Genomic DNA, 21075 nt, shown 5'->3' with positions numbered 1-21075 from the left:
CAAACTCAGCGAAGCAAAATTAAATACAACTTCACAAGAGTCAGAACACTGAGTAACCTGAAGGAAAAGGAAAATATTGGCAAGCAAGAATAAAACATTGACAAGCAATATACCAATTCTTCCCAATAAACAATTGTTAAAAAATGTAGTGAACACCCAAAACCACAAAAGGCAAAAAGGGTGAAACCAACATGTAAGGGAAAAAACCCAAAAGACCAAATGAGAAGGGAGAGACATAGAACAAGTGTAGCATAAGGTGAACTACACAGAGTGTACACACGGTGAGGCATGAGGCGACTTACACACAGCAACAATATTGTGAGCTGCAGGGCGACTTACACTGAACAACACGTGAGGTGCAGGGCGACTTACACACAACCAAGACGTAAGGCGCAAGGCAACTTACACACAAAACAGACCAAACATGCAGACCAAGCATGCAGCTCATGGCGACTTACACAAGTTATACACCACAAACAAAAAGTAAGTAGAAGGGGACCAACACATGGACCCAGAAAACCAGAACTACCCTCGTGTAAGAGAGTACAATGTGACTACCACCCATTAAAATTCAAGGGCCAACTATATGTAAATGAAAATAAACTGTGGCATCAGTAGGAAAACACAAAAGAATGCAAGGGGGGACCCAGGGAGAGCCAGGCGCGAGCCGGTCTCTTCCTGGGCAGGTTCGCGCGAGGATCATGAACCAGGTGGGGCTGATTAGCAGAGGGGTTAAAAGGGGAAGTCAGGCTGGCGGTTAGGAACTGCGTGGCGGGAGGCGAGAAGGGAGGTTGTTTTGCGCTCGTGGTTACCTTTGCCTGGGTCATGGAGGAAGCGGCGGAGGTCAGGAGGGCTGTTCAAATCCTTTGTGCGGCAGGGCGTGAGGACTTGTTGATGCTGGGTGTCCTGGCGGAAGCTTGGGTCGGCATGGCCCGCCCCCCTCGCAAGGCTTCGGAGGGCGTCGCCAGGGCTGTGGAGGCGTGTTTATCGCCGGGCCCAGAGGACGAAGACGACGGCGAGGCGGTCATGCCGGCAGACGGGCCTGGGCTTGTTTTGCCCGCCGTGGATGCAGAACCCCCGCCGTGTGACCCGGGCGCCCTCCAGCAGGTATGTGCGTTACCGTTTTTCGATGCTGGTGCACGAGGGGCGCCCGGGGGGAGGCGGGGGCGTTCCATGGGCCGGCTGGCTACGCGCACAGGCGGATTGGCACCTGGGAAGTCGGGGAAGCTGCAGGCGGGCCCCAAGCCCAAGCATGGGCGAAGCTTGGAGCAGCATGGGCGGTTGCACGCCCCTCTACCTGCTGCGGCGCCCCTTGCCTCTTTCCCCTCGGTGCCGCCTTTGGCAGATGGGGTCTCCCCATGCTTATGGCTCAACGGGCAGTGTTATCTGCTCTCCCCTGCATTGCCCGGGCCTGTTCCTGCCCCCCTCCCTAATGTTGGCACTCCCCCCACGGTTGACGCCGATGCCAGGCACCCCCGTGCCGCGCTGACGTCGCCCCCCCCCCCTGAGGCCCTGCCCCCGGCCCCTGCTGTGGTTTCGGTGGGTGCTGCACATACCCTGCTGCCCCCCTCGGCCTCCAAGGCTGCTTCAACTGGTGCTCCTGGCTCCCGGCCCCCCCCCCACTCGTCATTGACCCCGGGTGGTAAGGGTTTGCTGCGCAAGGGGGTGCCCCCGGCTACTGGTCAGACACTGTTCCCGGTCCCCAGGGGTCGTCCAGGTGGGCTTCTGGGTGGCCCTGAGGCTGGGTCGGTGGGGGTCCGTGGTCTGGCGTCGGGGGGTGATTGCGGTTCCTCTGTGGGGGGCAATGTTTTTGGGGCTGTTTCTTTGTCTGGCTCGAGCGGCCGCAGTTTTCAATCTGCGCCGTCGGCTGGGCGGCTGTTGGCTGTTTCTACGGGCCCGGGAACTGTCCACACGGCTGTTTCCAGTGGTGGGCTTACAGGGGGGCTGTCTGGAGCGGACGGCTCTTCTACAGCTTTCAGTGCACATAGCTTTCACAACATCGACTGGCAATTTTATGATGGGGGTATTGGTGATGGGGCTATGCCCAGTGGTAGTGATCAAGTTGCATTTTCTGATGAAGCTTTCTGTGGGAGTTTTCATGATGATGAGTTGGAAGAAGGGGAATTGAGAGACAAAGATGTTGGGCTTTTGGCAGCACGGGCCCAGGGGGTTGGGTTGGGGCAACCCACTGTTTCTCGTGTTTTGCAGGAGTCTCGAGCGGACCATGCAGGTGTACGAGGGGCAGTGTGGTCTGGACCTTCTCAGAGGGATCGTGGGGCTGTCGCACAGCAGTCGGAGCAGTTACCGAGAGGTAAGGATGGGTGGTGGTCTGTGTGGCAACCTAGGGAGAGTCTCCCTGTTAAGAGTACAAGATCTATTGGTACGGGTGATGGGGTTGTGGTTGAGCGAGTCGCTCTGGCACCAAGGCTTGAGCGGCCTGTACTTTCGAATGTTTCTAATGTGCAAGTTGCAAATGAAGTTTCTACAGCGGGGGCGGGCGGGGTGGATGCCACACGTGTCACGGAGGATAGTATCCTACCGAAAAAGTTGCCTTATTCTGGGGTGGGAATGCCTTTGGGGTCTCATTTATCTGAAAAGACGAAGAATTTGATATGGTCTGGGGCATTTGTGGATGTTTTTAGGCTTCTCCATAGGGATGTTCAGGCAAAAGAAGGGTCAAAGGAGGAGGAATTAGAATTGGCTCGGAGGTCTCGTGTTCCGAAGTCCATAGAGAACTGGACTTCGGCCTTTCTTATTTATGCCAGCGTTTATTGTCAACGTCATCCTGAGAAAGCAATAGACATGTTTAAATATGCAGATGTTATCCGCAAGGCTCACAGTTATTTTGGCGGCTTTGCTTGGTTGTCCTATGATGACGAATTCAGGGCGCGCATGAGCGCTTTCCCTGAGCGTTCGTGGGGTGAGGTTGATTCCGAGTTATGGTTGCAATGGATGGCATCGGCAAACCCGCCTGCTACGACCCACACAGCTAGCGGGCAGCCCGTGTATTATCGGCCCTTTTCAGCTCGCCCCGCTCAGTCTGGGGCGGGGGTTTGGGGCAGAGGTCAATCAGCCGCCTCTGGCACATGCTGGCATTTTAACAGGGGTTCCTGTAACAGACCTGCTTGCAGGTACAAACACGAGTGTTCGCAGTGTGGAGGGAAGCATGCCCTCACCCAGTGTTTTCCCGGCCAGCGATTTGGTGAGCAGGGAAGAGGTTCAGGGGGTAGGGGGCAGCAACAACAGTCTGTTTACAAGGGCCCCTACTCCTATTAGGCAGGAGGTTCTCGACCTCTGGCTGGTGGATTATCCAGATTTTGAGGCCGCTAAGATTTTGTCTTGGGGTTTCAAAATTGGGTTCCGGATTGGGTATCAGGGACCCAGGGTGGGCAGGTGGTCGGACAATTTGAAGTCTGCGAAGGAGAGTCCCCATGTTGTGCGGAAGAAACTGGATGCTGAGCTTGCGGCTGGTAGGATTGCTGGTCCTTTTGTGAATTGTCCTCTGCCTGACTTGATTGTATCACCCCTGGGTGTGGTGCCTAAGAAGGCGGAAGGGGAGTTTCGTCTTATCCATCACCTGTCCTGGCCCGAGGGTTCATCAATTAATGACTTTATTGATCCAGCTGACTCAACTGTCAATTATGCTTCGGTGGACGATGCCTTACGGCTCGTGCGCACGGCTGGTGTTGGGGCTTTGCTGGCGAAGAGCGACATTCAGTCGGCTTTCCGGCTATTGCCCATTCACCCTTGGGATTTCAGTCTGTTGGGAATGCATTTTGATGGTAGTTTCTACGTGGATAGGGTGTTGCCCATGGGCTGTTCAGTGTCATGCTCCCTTTTTGAAACTTTCAGTACCTTCCTGCAGTGGCGATTCACTTTTGTTAGTGGCCACGTATTGGTCTGTCATTACCTTGATGATTTTCTTTTCATTGTGGAAGGTCGCTCTGGGCAGTGTCAGTCAGCTTTGAACATCTTTCAGGCTCTAGCGGAGGAATTGGGGGTTCCATTGGCGCCGGACAAGACAGAGGGTCCCTGTACGTCCCTGACTTTCTTGGGGATTGAAATTGATACTCTGTCTATGGTGGCGAGATTGCCTGTGGCTAAAGTGAAGGAAATGTCTGCTTTCATACATCTGGTGTTGGGGGAGCGGAAAGTTGTTTTGAAAACTGTTCAAAAGTTGTTGGGTTACCTCAATTTTGCTTGCCGGGTTGTTCGGGCGGGCAGGACATTCTGCAGACGTCTGGGTTTGTCCATGTCCGGAGCACGCCTTCCCCATCATAGGGTGCGCATTACCACCGCTGTGCGTGCCGATTTGACCGTCTGGCTTCGTTTCCTACAAGAGTTTAATGGCGTGTCCTTGTTTTTTGCGGATGAGGACATGGTATGGCAAGTACAGTTGTTCACTGATGCGTCAGGGGCTCACGGCTTCGGAGTATTTTGGGAAGGTCGATGGTGCGCGGCCGGCTGGCCGGCGCACTGGAAGGATCAGGGTCGCAGCATAGCGTTTCTGGAGCTCTTCCCGCTGCTGGTTGCTCTGCACCTATGGGGGGATGAGTTTCAGAATCGCTCAGTCTTGTTTCACGTGGACAATTTGGCAGTCGTGCACCTTGTCAATCACCAAAAGGCTCGTGATTTGCGGGTTTTGCGGCTCCTGCGCGCATTCATGCTGCGGTGTCTGCAATTAAATATTGTCTTTAAAGCACGGCATGTTCCTGGTACTTCTAATTGCATCGCTGATTCTTTGTCTCGCTTTCAGTGGTCCGAGTTCCGCAAGTTAGCTCCTGGGGCGGACCTGGAACCAACAGCGATCCCACAGTATGTATGGGACCTGGGGGATTGAGGGTTCACCACTTGGTAGAAAATTCAGTGGCTGAATCCACCAGGCGGGGTTATGTGAAAGCCTGGAATGAGTTTCTGCAGTTTGGTAAGGATTCGATGGGGCCGCTTGGGGCGGGTTGGTCTGATGAACAATGCGTCTTGCAGTTTGTTTTACATCTGGCGGACAAAGGCTTATCGCCCACTACCATTTCTGGCAAATTGGCTGGGGTTTCTTTTTATGGGCAGCTTTGGTGGGGGAGGGATCCGGTTGGGGGGGTCTTGGTTCGTAAAGTGTTGAAAGGTTTGGCCAGGCTCCGGGCTGGTGGTCAGCAGCTCCGGCAGCCAGTGACTTTTGAGTTGCTCCAGTTGCTGTTGCCGGAATTGGAGGTGTGTTGTTATGATGCTTTGGAGTGTGCCAAATTTCGTTTGTGTTTTGTTTGGTTGTTCTTTGGGGCATTTCGGGCATCAGAGTTGCTGGGGTTGCGGGGCAGGGTAGGTATGACCAGCAATGAGGTGGTGTTGGAAAGTGACAGAGTGCGGCTGTGGCTGCGGGCATCTAAAACCGACCAGATGGGGAGGGGTAAGTGGGTGTTCCTTGGTAGGAGTGGTGTCTCTGCATGTTGCCCGGTTGGGGAATGGGAGGTGTTTGTGTCCTCTCCGCATTTTCTCCAGGGGTCCATATTTTGTCATGCGGATGGTAGTCCCATAGTTGCATCTCAATTGTTGGCTGTATTACGCAAGGTTTTGTTGCGCTTGGGGAAGGATCCTGTTCAATTTGGTACTCATTCTTTCCGAATTGGTGCAGCGACGGAGGCCGCTCGGTTGGGGTGGGACTGGTCCCAGATCCGACGCATTGGTCGTTGGCGTTCCAAGTGCTGTGAAAAGTATGTGAGGAAATAGTGCATTTTGGCTTGTCTAACATTTCTTTCTCTCCTAGGTCCTTGGCCATCAGCCGCCGGATGCAAACGAAGGGTGTGGATACTGGGGCACTCTTTTGTTAAAAGAGCAGCTTTAGCCGCTGCCAGTCAGCTCTGTGGGAGTTCACTTGGTCTGAACAGTATGACACACGAAGTCTCCTGGCATGGAACAGGGGGAATGCGCTGGGGTGGGCTTTTTCCCGCCTTGGCTGCTTTGGTTTCACAGTGTTTGGGGGGCCCTCCGGATCTCCTGGTGCTACACTTGGGAGAGAATGACTTGGTTTCTCTCTCTGGGTTGACCTTGTTAAAATTAATGAAGCAGGACCTGGAAATCATCAGAACCACATGGGTGAGCACCATGCTTATATGGACTGAGTTTGTGCCTCGTTTGCAATGGCGTGGGGCGAGGAACCATTCTGCCCTGGAAAAGGCTAGAAGGAAAGTGAACAGGACAATGCGCCTTTTTTGTCAACATTGGGGTATCGACAGTTTGGACCATTATCATTTAAAAGTCTCTGAACATCATTTATTTTGTGAGGACGGTGTGCATCTCTCAGCTTTGGGCCTCTCTTTTTACCTCCTTGAACTCAGGGATTTGATTAGCAAGGTTCTTCAGGTACAGTTGTGGTGTGCTCCTTCCTTTTCTTTAGGTGGGGCAGGAAAACGCTAAAGGTTTTCCTGGGTGGCGGGTTTTTGTTAGTGGGGGTGGGCAGCCTGGAGCGGGTTGGCCATCCTGAAGGGTAGCGTTGGGTAGGCTAGGGGTAGTAGGCAGGAGTTTGTTCGGGGTTTTGGGATTTAGGTTTCGTAGGCTCACTGTAGAGTTGAATTATGTAAATAAATAAATAATGAATGTGTTCATGAAATTTATGATGCACCTGTCCTAAAATAAAGTGGCCTTTCTTGCTCCTAAAAAGAAGGTGTGGACAATGATTTCTTGCGCGAGGGGGGACCCAGGGAGAGCCAGGCGCGAGCCGGTCTCTTCCTGGGCAGGTTCGCGCGAGGATCATGAACCAGGTGGGGCTGATTAGCAGAGGGGTTAAAAGTGGAAGTCAGGCTGGCGGTTAGGAACTGTGTGGCGGGAGGCGAGAAGGGAGGTTGTTTTGTTCCACCAACCCTCCCTCTTTTTTCTTTTTCTTTTTATTTATTTATGGGTTTTTTATTTTGCGGTGCTCTAGGCGCTGTTTAGTTTATGTAGGTTTGCCACTGTTAGGATGGGTGCCTTTGTTCTTTTGAAGGCGGGTTTTTGTTAGTGGGGGTGGGCAGCCTGGAGCGGGTTGGCCATCCTGAAGGGTAGCGTTGGGTAGGCTAGGGGTAGTAGGCAGGAGTTTGTTCGGGGTTTTGGGATTTAGGTTTCGTAGGCTCACTGTAGAGTTGAATTATGTAAATAAATAAATAATGAATGTGTTCATGAAATTTATGATGCAACTGTCCTAAAATAAAGTGGCCTTTCTTGCTCCTAAAAAGAAGGTGTGGACAATGATTTCTTGCGCGACAACTCTTCATCTTTACTACTGTAATATTAAACCTGTGATCTGTCACCGGTGAGCGACATCTCGCCTGAATAAGAATAACTCTGGGCACACACTGATATAATATAGTGCACCCGATTTGAAACTTGTTAATCCACAGAAAACTCATGTAAAATTAAGCATCACAAAAACCCAAGCAAAAAATTGCTATGACCCACAATAGAAACACAACCATGTGTGAAGATATGTCTCTAGGGTCGTTGGAAAAACTGTACACAGTCCAAAATCATCTGTGTGTGATGTCACACACAAATTAGTGGCAGTCAGTGGGCTATTACGTTGAAATTGATCGTGGGTACACTGTGCTGATGATGACACAGCACACTATGAGCCAGAACTTGGCCTCACAAGCACTCCAGCGCTGGACCGTCCCATACTTTGATGCAGCTTGGCAAAACACAACTCTGAGCTGAGAGACAAAATACCATGCATGAATCTCTGCAATGACTTTCGAGCCATGCCTGCTGAGCCGGATATCCATTGCTGGGCAAACGTGCTGAAAAAAAATGGAGGAAAATAGAAACGATCCTTGAAGCACGATGGAGGGCTGTCAGAACCATCTAGAATCCTCAGATTCGTAGTCATTCCACCTGTCCAATTGTAAAAATAAGATTGAGCGGAGTGTTTTGGCAATTCACACATAGTAAGTTAAAGCGGAAGAAACCTAAGATGGCTGCCGGTGAGCGTCCTGCTAATCAGCAGTCTAGTGTGCCAGAGTTTCAGGACAATCAGGGTGATCCAGGTGAAGAGCTCGCAGAAGTGTGCACTTCACCAGAAAACATCGAGGAAGAAGGGGAGTCAACAACTTGCGGCGCGAAAGTTCGTCAAGGACCTTCCGTTGCGTTTACTTTTCAGTGACTCCCTTACTGGAGGCAGTATCCAGTTTAAGTCGTGGCACAGGAGGAGCACAAGACTGTAAGACTAGCTGAGTGTTTTGAGTGAGCGGAATTACGGGAATTGTCAGGCGTGAGCGTTAGATACTAGGTTACTTCCAAAATATTTGTGCGTGTTGAATTTATTTTTCAGTGCAAGTTTCTGTGCATCTTGTTTCTGGAGATACTTAGTTTAAACTCTTGGCAGTGTGATGTGAGAGAAATATTGTAGCCGAGTGTCAATTCAGCAGGTTAGAAGTTACCGTAGGAATCAAGATACTTTTCCACCGTTTATTATTGGGCAGAAGAAGTCAATGTAATACACTGGCTTTTCATTTTCATATTTTTTTTCAGCCGAGGCCAGAATGCAAGATTTAATTTTCCATAGCACAAAAATTAGTGGTAGTAGAACGCAATTGCTCACAGTTCAGTTCATGTGTAAGGAGGTATTTTTCAAGACAACATTTTACACAGACTAAAGAAACGATTTAGTTTGGAGTATTAATTACCAGTTTAGTATAGTGGAATCCTGAAGGAGTCTTCTGTAAAAATCCTGGGTAAGAGTCTGAAGAGAGAGAGAGTAACATTAGTAAAAGGTATAGACAACGCAATAATAATGCTTACTTCTATTAATAGCAAAGACCAGGCTTACACTTAACAACTAAGAAGACAAGAAGAGAGGCAAAGGTCACGAAAGAATTGGGTAAGTGCAAGAGAAAAATGTATGATAGACAAATAATAAAAAGTGTAATATAACAGTAAGGATTTAGGTACTAATAGAAGTTTATTTCAGTTCTCAAAATAAAAGACTTCATCTAACAGGTATCAGAAGGTAGTGAATGAAGAGAAGGTTAGAAGAAGAGCCAAATTCAAAATTTGCAAACGTTCGTGACAAGAATTTTAAATACTATTAAGGACTAGGAGGCGAGGATTATGTTAGTCTCATTTCTTTATTTAGAAATGCCCAGCAGCCATGTAAAACTACATTACCCAGAAACACCTGGGACATAACCATAGAGTCCGTAGTATAAATAGATATGCAGACAATCCCACTTCCTCTTTCTTTGATGTGAAGGAAAATCCAGTAAAGCAGCAAACAGTTCAGGAAAAGTCAATGCAAAGGCAAACCCCAATCCAGGGCAACGAATGAAGTTCCAAACAGCAAGTGCCGAATGAAGAAACAGGAAACAATCCTCAAAGAAGAGAACAGGAACAGCACCCCGCACTGCAGGCACATCATTTGGGATCATATCCTGAAAAAGATACAAAGCCGTAATACACGTCCATCACAGACAGAAATATGTCAAGAAGGGTGGGTAAAGAAAACAAGGCAATAACAACAATTGCATACATATCAGGCAATGAACATTCTGTCATAAATACAATGCATAAACAATGGGTGGGATAATCCTCGCCTCCTAGTCCTTAATAGAATTGAAAATTCTTGTCACGAATGTTTGCAAATTTTGAATTCTATTTCAGGACAGGAGGCTCCGATTATGCTTGTTCAAAGCTCCTCCCCCACAACAGAACCAACAGTAGCATTAGGCTTAAAGTAAAAGGTCTTGAAAACAGAGCCTGATGACCAGTCGGCAGCTTTCATAATGTCCCACAAGGTGACACCCAAAGAGAAGGCCTTAGAGGCCATGGCCCCACGGGCAGAATGAGCACCAAACACAGAAACATCAATGCCCGCTTCCCCCATAAGCCACCGTACCCACCGAGCCAACGTGGCCGGGGCAACGGGGCGAAAGGGCTTCTGTAATGCAATCAACAATTGTCCCTGCATATCAGAACGAAGAAGAGAAGTACTCACCTCATAATCATTAAGGCATTGGACGACACAAAGGTTAGGTCGAGCCGGAAATGAAGGATAAGAGATAACCTCAGTATTCGTCTTAGTGCGCCTGGAAAGGCGAAAGGTAACACCCTCAGGCGTGAAGCTACGCCTCACAAGATCCAAATGTGCGGACATCAGAGACCCGTTTGCAAGAAAGCAAACACAACAGCATAGTAAGTTTGGCCGATAGTTGTTTACGGGTCAATAAAGAATTACTCGGCCAGGCTTCTAAGAAACGTAAGACAACCAAAACGTCCCATAAAGAAACATATTTAGGACGTGGAGGAGTAGCCAGACGAATACCTTTAAGAACCTTAGAAACCAGTGGATGCTCTCCCTCAGGTTTTCCATCCACAGGAAGGTGGCCCGCCGAAATAGCGAAATGGAAGTTGTTTACAATGCGGAACGCCAAGCCAGAAGAAGAAGATAGAGAAGCCAAAAAATTGACAATCAAAGAGACATCAGCTGATGTCGGATCAACTTGCCGTTGAGCACACCAATCACTCCAACGTTTCCATGAACCTCTATAACGTTTGTGAGTACCTGGGGCCCAGGCGTTGCTGAGAAATCTGGTACCGTCCGCTGAAAGGCCTGACATCGCCCAACGTTCTCCGAAATCCGCCACACCTGGAGAAGGAGGGAGCCTGACTGAACCAGGGGATGCAGATTCTGAAGCGTATCGAGTAGGAGATTCCACTTCTGAAGAAGAAGAAACGGTAATGCGCATGCCATTTCCAGAAGAACAGGGAACCATGGTTGCGCCCTCCACAGAGGAGCAATCAGAATCAATTCCGCCTGAAAGCGTGTCACATAGGCCAGGACCCTGGGGAGCATCATGAACGGAGGAAACGCATAACATAGGGACGTCGGCCACGGTTGAAGGAAAGCATCCGTGGCCAGTGCCTCCGGATCCGGTCTCCAACTGAAGAACTGGGGAAGTTGGGTGTTGAGACGGGACGCAAAGAGGTTGATCAGACAAGGGCCCCAAGCCCGAAGGAGCTGGCGAAACACACGAGGATGGAGCCTCCAGTCGCTGAAGTCCTTCAGATACCTGGAGTTCCAATCCGCCACAAGATTGCGACAACCGGGAAGGTACTCCGCAATAACTGTGATCTTGTGCTGAAGACAATAGTGCCAGAACTCCTTGGCAATCTCCGCCAATAATCTCGACCGAGTCCCTCCCGGTTTGTTGATGTACCGGACTGCCGAAACATTGTCCATCCGAAGAAGGATACAGCAGTGGAGAGAAAGTTCCTGCGGAGACCATCGTCCCCCCGTCGAGATCGGACCGCAACGGGCCCCCCAGCCCCAACGACTGGCATCCGACTCGATCACAATCTCCGGAGAGGAGCCGAAAAGAGCCCGGCCGTTCCAGGTGTCCATATGGTCCAACCACCATTGCATTTCCGACTTCGCCTCCTCCGAGAGAGGAATCAGATCGGAGTAACGAAGACCCTGTTGAAGATGTTGAATCTTCAGGCGTTGCAGCGCCCGATAGTGCAAAGGAGCTGGAAATATCGCCTGCAGGGAAGATGCTAAGAGACCGACAACTCGTGCTAATGATCTCAATGACACAGTCTAACTCGAGATGACCGAAGTCAATTCCCGTTTGATGTAACGAATCTTCTGATGCGGAAGCAGAAGCTGACAAGTGAGGGAGTTGACCCTGAACCCCAAAAAATCTATCACTTGAGTAGGATGTAGTAAAGATTTGGGAACATTCACTAGAAACCCGAGGGACTGAAGGAGATCTATTGTCCAATCCAGATGCGACATCAGCTTGACAGGACAATCTGCCAGCAGGAGGATGTCGTCCAAATATATGATCAAACGAACCCCGCGACTGCGGAGAGATTCCACAACTGGATGCAACAGCTTTGTGAAGCACCAAGGTGCTGACGAAAGGCCGAAGGGAAGAACCTGAAACTGGTACCAAATCCCCAACCACTGAAATTGCAGAAAGCGGTGATGTGGGGGAAAGATCGGAACCGAGAGGTAAGCATCCTTGAGGTCCAGACGAACCATTCAATCCCGTTCCCGCAAGAGATCCCTCAGCAGATGGATACCCTCCATCTTGAAGTGCCGGTAAACTACCCCTGCATTGAACTCCTTCAGATTGAGGACCAACCTCAATACCCCTCCCTTCTTTTCCACTAGGAAGACGGAGCTGGCAAAGCCCTGAGTATGACGCACTGTGGGCACAATCGCCCCCTTCAATACCAGAGACTTGAGTTCCTCCGTGATGAACTCTTGACTTTGCTTTGAGAAATGAAGGGGAAAAGGAGGACGGGACTGACGCAAGGGATGATAGAACTCGATCTTGAATCCCTGAACCGTCTCCAGCACCCATGCATCGCTGGAGATTGAGCGCCAATTGTCTAGAAAAAGGCGAATCCTGCCCCCCAGAACAACACTGCATGCAGGAAGAAGTCTCACCTGAAGTGGCGGAATCCTGATATCCTCTGGAAGCGCCACCGGAACCTCCCTTCTTATAGGTGCCACGTCCTTTTCTGGAGGGATAGAAATTGGAACGCTGGGCGTATCCCCAATCCTGCTGTCCTCCTCAATGGGACTGATACCCCTTTTGGTTGGGTGGTGCTTGACCACGGCCGGACGAGCGTTCCCTGTATCGTCCGGCCCTTTTGAAAACCGGACGCATGGCCCGTTTCAAAGTTGCCTGCGCTTTGTCAATACTGCTAAAAGTACTGACAAAGTGACTGAGCTCCTTTAACAAAGGTTGGCCAAAAAGGAGGCCTTGAGCCGCAGCCCCTGCCTCGGAAGTCGAAAGTTCGGCCAGCTTCGGGTCCAACTTGAGGAGAATGGACCGGCGACGCTCACTAGAAAGCGCACAGTTGGCGTTTCCCAACTGACAAATGGCCCGCTTTGCCCATTCAATGAGTTCATCTGGATCAACTGTGGAGGAGGCCTCCTTCGCCATGATGCCCAGATCTAAGATCTTTGTCAGAGGACCAAGGGGATGCAAAACCTTATCCTGACAAGCCCGCCAGGACCGATCCAAACCCTTCTTGGGGTCCTTTGCAAATTTGTGCAAGTAGGTCAGCATGGTAGGGTCGATCTCAGGTGTGTCCGCTAGACTATCCGCCAAATCAGGCTGCGGACACTCTGAGCGGAGACGCGCACGCACGTCATTACCAAAGGGTTGGTGGATATGTTGTTGAACATATTCCGCCACAGCCGGGGAGGGAAGCCACGCAGTGGAATGTGGATGCACTCTGTCGGCAGGTTCGAAATTTAAAACTGTAGGGTGACTAGGAGCATCCACAAAATGTTCCTTACATTTACGTTTCTTCGGAAGTGGGCAAAGGACCTCAGAGGAGGACGAGGAAGAGTGCTGATCATCAGTCTCAATGTCCACTGGAACTGGTTGTGATTTAGAAGAGGATAAAGACTGCGCAAGCCTGCGAAAGTCAGAGGTATGGGGATTGCCCGGAGATGAAGTAGACTTCTTGGAAGGCACCCAACCCTGCTGCTGCGCATATTTTGTTAAATGGCGCTTCAGGGGTGTAATGGCGCGCACCGTTGCCTTGTTCATAGAATGCTGAACCCCTTTGTCCAGCGCTTCAACAAGGTCCTGTTCAAAAAACTCGGACCCTTCTTCCTCATAGTCACCTTCCTCCTCATAATAGTATGAAGCACTCATGGCGCACTGGAAGTGTGTATTCAAATCGCCCAAGAGGTGACCAAAATCCTGTATCCCAGTGGCAAATTTTGAGGGAGTGAAAAAACCTCACTGCAAGCAAGAGAGGGCAGAAAAAACTGCTTAACAGACAATTAAAGGGTGGAGGGAGGCTTGCTTGCAACAAAAAAGCTCACTCTGGGCAAAGCCTATGAGAATTATACAACCAGGGCTTTTTGGTAAACTCCGGTGTCACACGGGGACCGCTGTGAGGCCGAGGGCGCGTTCCCTTGAAGAGAAACAATCAGCCGGCTCCATTCTCTCAGAAATGCGAGAGGAATGCGGAAAATGGAGCACCGCGCATGTGCGGCAGCCGGCAAGCCCACACAGACACGGAGAAGCTCGCGCAAGACGTGCGCAAGGCTGCCCTGACCCCAGCTCCACTCCACAACAAGCGGGGATCCAGGCGACACACGCCCACCCCGGGAGGTGAACTCACGCTCCCTGCCGCGAGCGCCGCAAAGAATAAAGCGGCAACGAAAGCAATGTACGCCGAAGCGAAAGGAGGCACGAACGAAGTGCAACAGGAAAGCGGCAACAAGCGCGAGCAAAGCGCAAAGCACAAAAGCAATATATCAAGGTGAATATAAATGTCAAATATAGAAAACACTTATCTGGCTGCGGAGCAGCAAAGAAAGAGGAAGTGGGATTGCCTGCATATCTATTTATACTACGGACTCTATGGTTATGTCCCAGGTGTTTCTGGGTAATGTAGTTTTACATGGCTGCTGGGCATTTCTAAATAAAGAAATGAGACTAGCATAATCGGAGCCTCCTGTCCTGAAATAGAATTCACAGTATGGCAGTCTCTTATCTATCCCCATCCCTTTTCCCCCTGTGGGTTCCTTGGCAAGTCACAAGCTAGTGAACATGCTGCTGGGAAGCTATAGTGGAAGCATTGGGAAGATACGCCATTCGGCTCCCGTGCAACTGTGTTATAAGACTGCCTTGCCCAAGTGAAGTGCCCACGCTGTAATTGTACCTGAGCAGAATGGCAGAGGGTCTAGATATAAAGAAATTAGGAGAAATTTTGGAGGGAATTAAAAAAGAGGTAACAGTAGTTAGAGAAGAAAATAGGGAGCTAAAACAGGATTTGATTACTTCAGATTTTTTTGTTTAAATTTGTTTATTGGTATGTTGCATTTCATTGTACAATTTGACGTCATATCATTAGAATATATTTACATACATCTATTGTCAGCTGAGAGATGACTATAAAGCCTAATTACATATCTGATATTTTAAACAAGGTACAGCAGGACACTCTGGAAGATACCCACTTGCCTAGTGTTTAATTCTACAATGGCATAGTTACCAGACCCTGGCTGGGTACAGTTCCCGCGTTCATGAATTTGTTATGTGTTCCCCTTGTGTACCGTTTTTGTGTTCTCTAGTATTACTTTTAGTTAATGCGTTCCCATCTAAAAAGTCATCGGTTTTAGAACAGCCTTTGTAGGGGTAAAACTACTAACCTTGGGGGTGAACTGGGGAGGCTGTTGGGGAGCTGCCAGATGTACTAATTGTGTGAGTGGTGGCGGTTCTGTTGCACTGTGTGACATTGTGTGTGTGGGGGAGGGCCATGATCGGTCGCACTGTCATAGTGGGTGGGGATCGCCTGGTGGGGTCCTATTACATTTCCAGCTCTAGGCGTCTGGGTTTGGTCTTGCATTATCTTTCACTGGTCCCTTGGGGAGTGGGGTCTGAGATTGGGAGCCTGTTGGTGATTTCGCTTGTATCGTTTCAGGGGGGAATTGGTGCAGTAATTGTACTGATTCTAAAGATATGGGATGTTTGTGAGTTCCCCTCGCTTCCTCATACCTCAACACCTGTTTCTCCGCTGCACCCCACTTCTTCATGGCTCCTATCCAGGCTGCTTCGGGAGGTCCCGCCAGGGCCCACTAATGCATGGCACTTCATGTGCAGTCCAGCAGTCTTTCCTGATGCACAGTCGCGAGTGACATTCATCCTTTCATATCTTAGTGGAGATGCAGCTTTCTGGTCTATGCCATGGTAACCAGAAATTACCCAATTTTATATGATGTTGACAAATTTAAAAAGGAATTCATCAGGATTTGTGATCAATGTAAAGCCTCACATGCCACAGATAACAAACTGTTAGATATCAAACAGGGCAATCGGGATTTCATTGTGTATTTGGCCCAGTTTAACAAATTAGTCGCAGAGACTGAATGGCCAAAGAATAAGTGAGCAGCAGTGTTTAATCGTGGATTAAAGAATGTATGTATGTATGTATGTATAGGATTTATAAAGCGCAGGAATCACCCCCGAAGGAGTATCTCTGCGCTTTCTTAATGGGAAAGTCAGACGAACAAGTGCAGATAGAAATTATTCTCTGAATAGTTCAGTTTTCAAGAGTTTCCTAAAGTGGAGAAGATTGGGACAATTACACAGGTCCACAGGTAGGGTGTTCCAAAATGTTGAGGCCAGATGGACAACAGTTTTGCCGCCTGTCCTAAGTTTCTTAAACCGGGGAATAACTAACAGCCTTTTCCCTTCCGATCTAAGATGGCGATTCGGACAGTAGACTCTGGATTTATCCGCCAGGTGGCTGGGGCTCGTACCATAGAGAGCTTTATGGGTGAGACACCCAAGCTTAAAATTAATTCTCTAGCAGATAGGGAGCCAGTGAAGCTGTTTTAATAAAGGTCCTACCCAAGTGCTAGGAGGTTTTTTCAGTGCCATGCGAGCGGCTACATTTTGAATAATCTACAGTCTACTGAGAAGGGACTCGTTAGCAGATGCCAGCGGAGCATTGCAGTAGTCCAAGCGCCAATAATCAATGCCTGAATCAAGGTTCTTTGCACAGAGAGTCGCAACCAGCAAAACCTTCTTCGCAGGAGGCTTAAGATGTGGTACCAGGTCCTCGTCGTAGTCATAACTTGGTCCTTCATGGATTCTATGCGGACTCCCACATTTTTTGCCACAGAGGTTGGAGAGGGGGCTGGACCTAATGTAGCAGGGACCAGACGGTCTGAGCTGTGCCAAATAACAGAATTTCCATCTTAGATGCATTTCACTGAAGACAATGGTCCATCTTCCATTCAGAGATTGCTAATATACCCTTAGCAAAACGTTGCTCGATATACTCAGAGTTCTTATCAAAGGTCAGAAGCAGCTGGGTATCATCAGCATAAGAGAAAGGGTAACACTGTGCTCCCTGAGAACCTTGGCAAGGGGGGCCGCATATATAATAAATAAAGTCGGGCTTAGAGAAGAGCCCTGGGGCACCCCCTTAGTAAGTTTCAAGGTTTGGGAATGGAACAGACCCAAGTTGATGGTCTGGGTGTGCTGATTGAGGAAACTGATGAGCCAGTTGAGAGCCTGTCCCCGCAGCCTGGCCTCTCTCAGTTGAAAAATCATTTTCTGATTAGAGACTGTGTCGAAGGCTGCTGTCAAGTCCAATAAGACCAGTATCACTGCTTTATTAACATCCAACGCCATTTTAATATGATCTGTAAACCCAATAAGGGTTGTCTCTGTGGAATGATTGGGTCACAACCCAGATTGTGAAGGATCCAAAATAGTGTTGTTATCAAGGTAGTCCATTAGCTGAGTGTTAAAATAGCTCTCCACCATTTTGCTCACCAGCGGGAGGAGCGAGATGTGACGGTAATTTGGGGGCATGTCATCAGATAGCTGATCTTTTTTCTTAATAGGAATCACTTGAGCTGATTTCCAGTCCAATGGTAAAATACCTTCACGTAAGTAGGAATTCAAAATCTCCGTAATACGGGCGGCTAGAAAAGGGGCAAGCAGGGCATATTTGTATGCTGGCATAACATCTAGGGGGGAGCCCAATTTCACCGTACTAAGCATGGCTTCCAACTGAGAGATCTGGATATCATTGAAACAATCCAGGCCTACATTGCAGTCCTCAACCCAGGTTAGTGGTCTCAGCGTGATCAGATTTTTGAGGAAATTCAGTATAAATCCGATAGATTTTTTCATCAAGGAAGAAAGCAATGCTATTGTAAAGGCTCTGAGAGGGGGTGATCTGTTGGGGGCAGGCTGTGTGCTTAGTGAAAGAGTTAAGGATTTTATATAATTCCTTTGTCAATTTTCCTGCGTGGTTTCATTTTGATTTAACATGATTTTTGTGCACTTTTTAAGTTCTTGTGGTAATCAGTGAGTGCCAGTTTAAAACTAAGTTTATAATTTTCAAGGTGGAATTTCCGCCATCTTTTTTCCAGTACCTTACATCAGGATTTTTCCATGCATAACTGTATGGTATCTAAGTAAGAACGTTCCCTTGAGGCAGAGCTAGGCACCAGTTTGCAATACCAAACCTTACAATGTCACAAGTACATACAACAAAAGCATAATGAAAGTTAAAAATTCATTTATTTTGAATAAATTTAAAAGACACAATAATAGGGCTGACTGGTCCAGATCCCTAGTCTAAAACAAAATTAAAACAGTACAGTTAATTGCGACCTGCACAATTACGAACAGACATGAAATTGTTAGGTACGATTTGTATATTCTTGCTCCGATGTGATAACACCAATGTTGTATCGCTACCACCTCAGCATATCAAATATGGTGTTGGAGGCTTGAATTATACAGTTTTTTGCGTCAACGCGTTTCGGAGGGTTCTCCTTATTGTTACCACCTTTATCAAGACATGTGATTATCTGTCATAACCAGGGAGTGTATACAACAGCCCTGAAATGAATATCATACAAACAATTAACATCAAGTTGATGCAGTATACTTCTTGCATATCAATAAGTCACAGCATGTGCACAATTCATTGTTACCTCATTAACACTCATGTTATGCCAATACATTAAGATCCTGGGCTATAGAGAAACATGTGTTAATATTTTCAAAAACCGTGCATCTAAATCTGAGAGGTTGTAGAGTAGAAGGGCATATCTTGTAATAATTTGTCACCTTACACATTTCTAATGTTAATCATGTTGCACTGTATATTATCACTGGGCATTTATCTATTATATGTTTTTCTTACAATTTTCATAAAATACAGTGGAACAGTTATAACGTTATTAGAAACAAAGCCATTCGTTTAACGGAGTTAACAATTTAATGATAACATAACTCTACGCTGTTATTTCCACATTTAGGTGGTTTTTGTTGAATGGGATGCGGGGAGCCAGGAGCAAAACTCAGTTTTTTGTTTACCAAGAGACACCCAGAATTCATAGTGGAGCGTGTATGTTGGTATTAATAGTATCTGCTTACCCTGGGTTTCTGTTGAGGGTCACTTGTAATGATCAATTATCAATTCCCGATCGGAACATAGATTTCAACTGGGGGCCTGTTCAATTGCTACTGCCAGTTGTGTATCCTGTAGTACCAGGATATATAAAATTAGTACAAATTTAATATGCCACTTAGCGTTTGAGATCTATTAAATCAAAATCAATGCCTACATGTTTGGCTCTTGTACGACATTTCTTTTTCCCCCTTCATATCAGTATCCAAAGTTAAATTGGTTATACTAAATAACATACGCTTTCTTTGTTTCTAGGCCACAATTGCCTGGAGATAATAAAAAAAGGGGAAGGGAGAAAGAAATAGCATAAATTTAAAATAGCTTATTCTACTATTGTAAATAAGCAGTGGTGTGAAGGTCAATATAAAGATATACCATCTGCGGTATCCGCGGGGTCCCGGATTCTTACAGTTATTCAATAGAGTTGGTTACTTGTGGTGGGTACCTCACTATTAGCCTTCTCGAAAATTGCCTTAAATTTAAAAGGAGACAATTGTCAGAAGAGCGTCCTAAAATGTTGTATACGCTCTCTAATCAGATCAAAATGCTGCTCACCTAATCGGATGGCGCGTAGTTCCACTGTCCCTTTAAATCTCTTTCTTGGTCTTTAAAAGACTATCTGAAAATGTGTAGAAACAGGCTTCATTATAAAACCTAGAGAGAATCCTGTGTATGCATCAAAGTTCTATTAGTTTCCCTCCATGGTTGGGGCAGGGCCACATAGCTCACTCACCTTGTCAGTAGTTAAAGGTTCCGCTGTCTGTGGGGGTCTGCGTCGTGTGTGGAAACAAGCCGTGTTGCTCGCAGTTAAAAACAGGAAGCTCCTTTGTGATTGGACAATGCCAAGACTGATATGCTCCAATCTCAGGAGAGTGATTGAAGTCTAGGTATGCTAAATAGTATCCTATGAAAATTTGCCGCTCATTGGGTCAGACTATCCAATCAGGGTGCGCGGTAATACAGAGACCGGGATTACTTTCTGGTCCATCTCTGTTCTACCGCTCGTAAAACTGAACCCGAGTCGCCGCATGTATTGCACTATAGTTCAATAAGCATCCGGAATTTGTGTAGAATGTGGTTGTAATAACATAAATTTAAAAGAAGAAAGGGAAGACCCTGAGGCATCACATGGCCATTTCCCTTGGCTTACTCAAGGGGTACCTCTCCAATTTATACATAACTCTATGGTATACCATTCCTCACTTTTTTTCTAGATTTGTTCATACAGTGTTTCTGCGGACCCAGCGTGCCAATTATAGTGCTAACATTGTCATTAAAGACCCTCAACTTCATTGTACTGTCAATTTGTTCCTTGAATGTCATGGGCATATATAATTTGCTAAAAGAGTCATATGTGACTCTTTGCCATCGCCTTTGAGGGGCAGTCTGAGCGCCTTCAGCCAGTTTCTGTCTGATACAGCTAGCGATCCGGAAAGGGATCATGGAATGATCCGACCAAGTCAGTGGGCAGGAGGGATCAGCGCTTATAAGAGGGGAGTTAGTGAATATAATATCCAACGTGTGTCTGGCCAAATGTGAAGGGCCATTATTAATTTTTCCCAGTCCCACGGAAGTAATGTCAGCTAAGAAGCTAGCAGTCTCATTGTTCTCTTTATCCTCGCTGTGTATATTGGTATCCCCTAACAGCATACATTGATTGGAGGTAATGATGTGAGAGGCAATTTTCTCAATTAAATTAAAATTAAAATCTTTAAGTGGTGATGGGGGTTAATAGATAAGCATGCCTTTTAAAATTTCCTGTGAGGATAGCTCAATTTTAAAAATACACATTCCCATCAGAGTGTCTGAGACGGAGTCAGAAACTGTAGCTTTCAGTACCTTTTTGAAGATAATGGCAACTTCACCGCCCACTTTTCATACTCTATCAAGTCTGAGAATTCGGTAGTTCTCAGGGAGAGCAAACAAGATATCTGGCGTGAAGGTCTGTTTTAGCCAGGTCTCTCTTAAGAAGCCAAGGTCCGGACATTCTGAACTAACCAAGTCCCAGAGTTCAGTGGCATGTTTCGGTAAAGAGCGTACGTTTGCTAGCAACCCCTTTCAGGTGCACAACTGGTTTGTAGTGTTAGTTCCATCTGTGCTAAGAATCTCACCATCTACCCCTGTCATACTCTCCCCGGGAAC

The 21075-nt window shown here is 47.6% G+C and overlaps 1 protein-coding gene across 1 annotated transcript; it reads left to right on the top strand.

Annotated features, from left to right (window-relative positions):
• Positions 1-927: 927 nt before the first annotated feature.
• LOC147750783 (uncharacterized) lies at positions 928-6405 on the top strand. The gene is made up of 2 exons (XM_086931020.1): positions 928-2311; positions 5756-6405. Exons 1-2 carry the CDS (start codon positions 928-930, stop codon positions 6403-6405), a joined length of 2034 nt encoding a protein of 677 aa, XP_086787146.1.
• Positions 6406-21075: the final 14670 nt, after the last annotated feature.

Source organism: Lissotriton vulgaris, chromosome 1_1 (assembly GCF_964263255.1).
Source record: "Lissotriton vulgaris chromosome 1_1, aLisVul1.2, whole genome shotgun sequence".
Lineage (NCBI taxonomy): Eukaryota > Metazoa > Chordata > Amphibia > Caudata > Salamandridae > Lissotriton > Lissotriton vulgaris.
This window is presented reverse-complemented; position numbering and strand designations above follow the sequence as displayed.

Bases quoted from the DNA above. Each gene is read 5' to 3' on its own strand.
- LOC147750783 (XM_086931020.1), top strand. From the start codon at position 928: ATGGCCCGCCCCCCTCGCAAGGCTTCGGAGGGCGTCGCCAGGGCTGTG. The intron at 2,312-5,755 runs GTAAGGATGGGT...TTTCTCTCCTAG, and splicing joins GTCGGAGCAGTTACCGAGAG to GTCCTTGGCCATCAGCCGCC.